The 7155-nt window shown below is 44.1% G+C and overlaps 1 protein-coding gene across 1 annotated transcript; it reads left to right on the top strand.

Annotated features, from left to right (window-relative positions):
• Nucleotides 1-540: 540 nt before the first annotated feature.
• Nucleotides 541-6881, top strand: SARC_12484 (hypothetical protein; the record flags this gene model as incomplete). The annotated part of the gene is made up of 9 exons (XM_014293408.1): nucleotides 541-635; nucleotides 1154-1244; nucleotides 1885-2018; nucleotides 2913-2980; nucleotides 3768-3867; nucleotides 4654-4741; nucleotides 4994-5052; nucleotides 5791-5845; nucleotides 6820-6881. Coding segments are annotated over 9 exons (752 nt in total), but the record flags the coding sequence as incomplete, so codon positions are not given.
• Between the last annotated feature and the right edge of the window lie 274 nt (nucleotides 6882-7155).

Consider the following 7155-nt stretch of genomic DNA (forward strand, 5'->3'; position numbering starts at 1 on the left):
TGTGTATGTGTGTGTATATATATTTATATATTATGTTTATATATATATATATATAATTTCTAAGAACCAGGTTTATTCTTCTAGATGTGCGAAATGTAATTGTATACAGACATGTAAGCTTCGATTTCACCGTCACACTTTCACCTATCATACATGGTATGAAGTTGTTTAGTGTTGTGTACTCCCAACGCACAGACAAATAAATAGGATTGTGCGCGTTTAGCAAAGGGACTAACATTCAAATCAAAAGTCTACGCCAAGGGTTGCCAATAAGATAGGGCACCGTTTCTCGTTGTCAGTACTCGCAAATAGTCTGTGTATGAATGCGTGTTGCACAAAATAGTCCTTGTATTAATGCGTGTTGCATAAAATAGTCCGTGTATTAATACGTGTTGCATAAAAAAGTCCGTGTATGAATTCGTGTAGCACATAATAGTCCTTATATCAATGCGTGTTGTATAAAATAGTCCGTGTTTTAATGCGTGTTGCATAAAATAGTCCGTGTATTAATGCGTATTGCATAAAATAGTCCGTGTATTAATGCGTGTTGCATACCTTTCTCTACTGCATACCCAGACGGGACACTTCAAATCTCGTCCAGATCCGCACGGAGACGGGCGGGCAAGATCGACAAGGTAAGTGCATACCAAGCGTGTACTGTGTGCGTTGGCAAGCCTTTAGCAGGATATATGTTGCTATAAGAGTTCTTTTGATGTTATTTTGAGATAGAACTCTTTGTAAGATGGAAATTCCACTGGCGCGTATCGTGAGTGTACATAGTCAATGGTCAAACGCGTGGTGGAGAAGTAGGTTTCACTTGATATGCATCTTCATCGCTACTGAATCCTCTACGATAACTATATGTAGAAATAGTCGTGTAGCATTATTTCCTTAGGCCATACTTATACGCCTTATGTCTTTGGTTGTAGAGTTGTAGGTATCGCACTATGCGCAGACACTCTCCTATACATCACACCCTCAACCTTTATGGACTTGCTCAAGTCCTTTGTTGGCTTGTACCGTTGTTTGTAGCACACTAGCCACAGAGACTTACCTACACAGCACACCCGCGACCTTTATGAACCTGTTCAAGTCCTTTGTTGGCTTGTACCGTTGTTTGTAGCACACTAACCACAGAGACTTACCTACACAGCACACCCGCGACCTTTATGAACCTGCTCAAGTCCTTTGTTGGTTCGGGCATCCTTGGTCTGCCCTCGGCCTTTAAAGAAGGTGGTTTCCTGGTACGTTTATCTTTTTTCCTCGTATGCATCTATTGGTACGACTGTGTATATCCACGCGAAAACGTATTCGCTCATCCATGAAAAATATATCCGCTTCTGAAGCGAGTGTGTCGTCCGGTACTCTTGTGTGGAATTCAACGAGATGTGCGTGTCGAATTGGTTGCTAAGTGGCATTGAGAACACCAATCATTACTATACATGATATTGATTGGTTGACTGCGCAAGCTGTGCCAAAAACAAGTTTTTTTGCGACACATGTGGCAGCAGATCAATGCTCCATCCATTTGCCCATAACCTTTGATACTCAGTGCACGAGAAAGTATGGCCCGACCGATTTCTAGAGGTCGTTTAAATGGATTGCAGTATACAGTATGCATGTTGTGATAATCCGAAGTCACAAAAGTTATACAGCAATGTGAGAAGCATAACAACCCAAGGCTCTTGCACGCTTAGGTCTCAATACACCCCATTGAACATCCTTATGTCATGTAACAGCTTGCAGATGTCGTCTTGTAGTCTATGATATGGGTAACTATCATGGTGTAATAATGGTTGTATCTGTCAATATAAACCCATTGGGGTTTTGTAGCAATCATATCTGTCGATACAAATCTGCTAGTTTCTCACCGCATGCGTGCAGACTACACTGCTTCTGCTTCTGATGGTAGGGGCGATTGCCAGCACGTGCAATCTGATGCTGGTCAAGACCAAGCAACACCTGGCCAGCCGAGGCGTTGTTTCCTTCTCGGATATAGGAATCCATCTATTCGGCAAGTAAGTAGATCAAGGGATATATAGGTTGGGTTCTGTACTATCTGGACCGACACGAGAGATGTGTGTGTTTGTATGCGTTGTGCCTCTGTATGGTATGCATTTGTGCGCAATTGGTGTTGGCCCAAGCACGATGGGGGAACAGCGGTAAGGATTTTGGTGTGATGCTCAATGCAGGACACGGGTTACACCGAGGTGCTCATGAATAGCTAAGTGCTAGATGCAAACCGTTTTTGAGAAATGTATATTGAGAATAGACTCATACATGTATCTGAAAATACAACTGCATACACCTGTTTGGTATTATATATATATATATATATATATATATGTACCACTCATGATGTGTTTATCGGAGCGAGCAAACATCGAAAATTTGCCGATGGCTTCAAACGTTTGGTTGTGCCAGCGGTGCATTCCTGTGTCGTATGGGCGACATGAACATTGTGAATAATTGATATAGAAACTATAATTCATACGCCCAAGATAGTCACAAAGGCCAAACACCGTAGAAGAGAATATAGAATCCTCTGGAGACGACACGACATGTTTATTTATAGTACGGCTACCGCATACTTGTGGTCGGGCATAGTAGACCACACTTCCCTCAGACACACGTGTGCAACCACGGCGATGTATATGTATGTATATAATACGCCGAACACGATGAGATGATTAGATCGTCATATTCGTGAAACACGTACAGTGTAAGTAACAACATGAATACACATATTTGTTTTATGCGTATACGTGTTTTGTTTTATGCGTATACGTGTGCGTATCCACACATGCATATGTGATCAGCATAGTAGGACATCACTATACGTGCACGTATACAGTCCACAACAATCGATCCATACTAACTCGCCACACTGATCTGATTGTCTCGCATTGCAGTTGGTTTGGAAGACTGATTGACTTTCTGCTGATCTTCACTCAGTTTGGCTTCTGCTGTGTCTACCTGAGTAAGACGTTTGTAAAATAAAATAAATGCCCCTGGGCAACGCATAAGTGTCGTAGTTTCACCGGTGTTGAACATAGGTTTTGTATTGTCATCGCAGTTTGATTTCTTGTGTCGTATCTTCACCAGTGGACAATGCACACGTATCCTATATTTGCTCAGGCAATGCATGTGTCGTATTCTCAACGATGTTAGACGGTATCGTTTGCATTAGAGTACGTTTCTCTGTGTCGTACTATTATTATAGTATGTCATTCGTGACGTCAGCAACACTTAATACCAGAGCCATTCCCCAAACGCACCCCATTCTGCAGATGTCCACTCCCACTCAAACCGAATCCGTTTTATTTCGTTATTCAATAAGCAGTTTGTTGTATCCATTACACTGACTGCGCATAGCCATTTTGTATCGCAACTGTCTACCAACTGCACCCACCCACTCTTGCCTACCCACACATACACACTCGTACTCATCCACTGTGTATGTCGGCTAGTCCACAATCGCTGTACCACAGCTCTCCACCAAACTCGTACCCGCCATTTGGCCACTCACCCATTCTTCACTTTTCTGGGTGAAGTAGTCTCGGCTGTATATACATACACCACCGTCTACTGTTGTTGTGGTAACCCCTTAGATCATACGCACATCCCATATCTATTCATTCACCTATACTGCGCGACGATATATACATACACCACTGTCTACCGTCGTTGTGGCAACCCCTTAGATCATACACTCTGTTCACCCACTCATAATACGCCACCGTGCTTATGCCCCGCATTTCCCACAGTCTTTGTGTCGGAGAACTTGACTGAGTTCATACCGTGGGAGCGGCAGACCATTCTGCTGGTCATTGCCCCGCTGTTCATCCTGACCTCCTTCATCCGAACGTACGTGGCCGACTGCCGTTGCATTACTCACTTTGTTGTGATGTGCACATGCGTTGTAAGCGTGCGTGTGCTTGATTGTTATTGTATGTGTACAAGTGCGTGGGTGTGATGTGTATGTGTATAGTCCATATTGTGTATGTGTATGGGTGTGGTGTGTATGTGTATAGTCCATATGTAGGTTGTGCTGTACGTTGCATACCATTGCATGTGTTCAAGTATGCGGTCTTATTGCATGTGTGGCCGTGTGGGTGCGCAATATATATGTATTCACCCTATATGGATACGTACATTTCATGCCATTATATGTGTGCGAGTGAGTGAGTAAGTGAGTGTGCTGTGTATATGTATGAATCACACATAGATATAAACAATGTGTGGCACTGCCGGTCGCTCTCATACACCGGTTCAATCTCTCTGGTGTGTGTCATACTGAACCAAACGCTTCCCTTCGCGCACACGCATATTTGTGGCAAACTACCGTCGCTCAGACTCAACAGCTAAATTATAACTTTAAGTGGTCCTCTCATCTGACCTACAAATATACCATGTACAAACACACGCACAAACAGAGTGCGCAGTAGATGTGTCCATGCACAAAGGCACACTCGTCTATATACGGCTGTCAGCGATTATATCCACAGCACCTCTCTCTCCATATATATAAATAAATAGATATATATATATATATAGTCTCCATTGTGTTACCATCACGACTGTCCCTTTGTTCCTTTGTTCCTTACCGATTCATTGCCTGTTGCTCATCCCTACCTACTTGTCACTCCTCAGTATGTCGATCATAGCGCCCTTCTCCATGGCCGCGAATGTATCTCTATTGACGGGCCTGTTCATCATTGTGGTCTGCGCCTTCTCTCAGGCATGTCTCACAAGTGCATTATAGTCTCGTTGCTTCAGACGTGTCCGGTGATGTTATTTGAATATGGTTTTGCCCATAATCGAGGCGATGTTATTTGTATATGGTTATGTCCATGATCGAGGTGATGTTATTTATATATGGCTTTGCCCCTAATCGAGGTGATGTTATTTGTATTTGTTTTTGGCCACAATCGAGGAGATGTTATTTGTATATGGTTTTGCCCATAATCGAGCGCTTGTTTCTCTTCCCCAGATGTCCACCCGAGCACTGCCGCATCAAACGTACGACATCGAAGAGTTTGTCATCTGGAAGTATGTCATTGCACCTCTGGCATGACGAACAAGCTTGGGGAGCGCTAGTCGAGTGCATTGTGTACATGTTACACATATGTTGTATCCGGATCTAGTTTATTACATGCTATGTACGGGTGTGGTTGAATCCATATTATGTATGGATGTACAAACACCAGCACCCGCACGCATCTCTCTCTCTCTCTCTCGCTCGCTCGCTTTTTCGCGTTGTGTAATGTGCGTCTCTCAAACGGTTTACCCGCGCTTTCCCCAAATATGAATTACCTATTGCTACTTGATCGTTGGTACATGCTGTTATGACAAAGTCATATCTTGTACAGTACTTATGTGTTGTTCCTAGATGTTATCCGTACACTTGCTTGCATGCTCCCTTCCCATGGCGTCCGTAGTTGCGTTTCCGTTTCCGTTTCCGTTTCCGTTTTATCTTTAGCTTGATGGCATATATTGCGTACCACCATTATATATCGTACGGTGTAGTGCATTGCATAACATTCGATTCACTGAGGTGTGTGCGAGCAGCTCTAATCCCATGCATCACTGTAGCACTAATGTACCGCTTGGGTTCTGCGTTGGCCACATGTCCCCTTAGCTGAGCCTCTCCTGAAGTACGAATATAACACATGATATGTATATATATATATATCACATGATATACAGATACACTGAAACGGTGAATTGCGTATATTTATGAGTCGGTGTTCATACAAATTTATGTCTCTCTCCCGGCCGCACCTGCAGGAATGTCGCCGTCACCTTCGGGATTGCAGTTTACGCCTTCGAAGGCATCGGAGTGGTACGTGCGCATGTGTGTTAGGTAGTATAGCACAGACGAATGTCTTCTCCATACCAACCAATACGTGGATCACTTGCACTATATGTATAGCTATAAACCCGGCCCAACCAACTACCACTAGGACTGTGGGTGTTGTGCTGCATTCGCATGGTGTTCACTGTATGGTTGTGATGTGTACCACAAGAGCAGCTTATCCGATTGTTGTTTGTCAGTCGCAGCTCCACCTGGCAGCAGGTGACCGCTGAGACAGAAGTCTGTGTAGCCTGAGTAGTCCTCGTGCGTGCTCTCAAGTGAATTAGAAGTCTTCGGTGGCACGGGCAGCCTATGGCGTAGCAGAGGGTACACAGTGATACCACGTTGCCATGGTAACCGTTGATTCATGTCTGTCAGTCCTTGTCCAGCCTTGCCCAGAGCTTGACAAGTCTTTCCCGAGTATACCTGTGCTATAGCCTCTGGACTGCAACCAGATTTCTATACGAAGATGTGTACTTAACTGATGCAGCTCTGCATTCAGTACTCTTCAGTGGCACAGAGAGGGCATGCCCAGTGGGGAGAGCGAGGGGTAGATAGTACCGTCAGGTAGTCGTACTTATCTACCCCTCATGTCTCACAGTCATTGCTTCTCTTTGTCTATAGCCTGGAAAATTGATCCTGATGCTTATCGTACATGGTCTGAATCAGTGGTCATTTGTTAGTCTAAGCTTCTTGTGTCCTTGACCGATGCAACCGCGCCTGCCAATATGCGCCGCAGGTTCATAGTGTGTATACGGTTTGATCCTAAAGTGCTTTCAGTTGCATACCAGTAGGTGGAGTGTGCGGGGCATCACATAATCGTTCTGGTACAATTAACACGGCAGAGTACACTGTGTATATGCGAACTGTTGTGTTGTTCTGATTGGCCAGAGTATGTACTACGGCTGCAGTACTGTGCCTGAGCTGCGCGTGACTAATCCGCTTTTTCTATTGGGGCGCAGATTCTCCCGTGTGAAACGTCTATGAAGGAGCCGTCGAAGTTTCCGACACTTGTACTATGGGTATGTGAATCTGAAAAGGTTCTTCGATCCTAATTCGAACAATAGCGCGGTCCTCTATTTAGGCACCTGGGTTCTAAGTTTTGGGCCATGGCGAGACAAGTTGAAATACAACTGCTTCATTGTATACAAAGACCGGAATTAGTAATACTCGGCAGGCAGCTCTGTGTAGATGTCTTATTTGCAGCGTCCATGTCGGAACCTGCAAGTTCGTGTATGCATGTACGTTCGTACTCTCTCATGATATCAAAAATTGTGTGTATGTGTTTTTGAGATTTT

Source organism: Sphaeroforma arctica (genome assembly GCF_001186125.1).
Source record: "Sphaeroforma arctica JP610 unplaced genomic scaffold supercont1.2339, whole genome shotgun sequence".
NCBI lineage: Eukaryota > Ichthyosporea > Ichthyophonida > Sphaeroforma > Sphaeroforma arctica.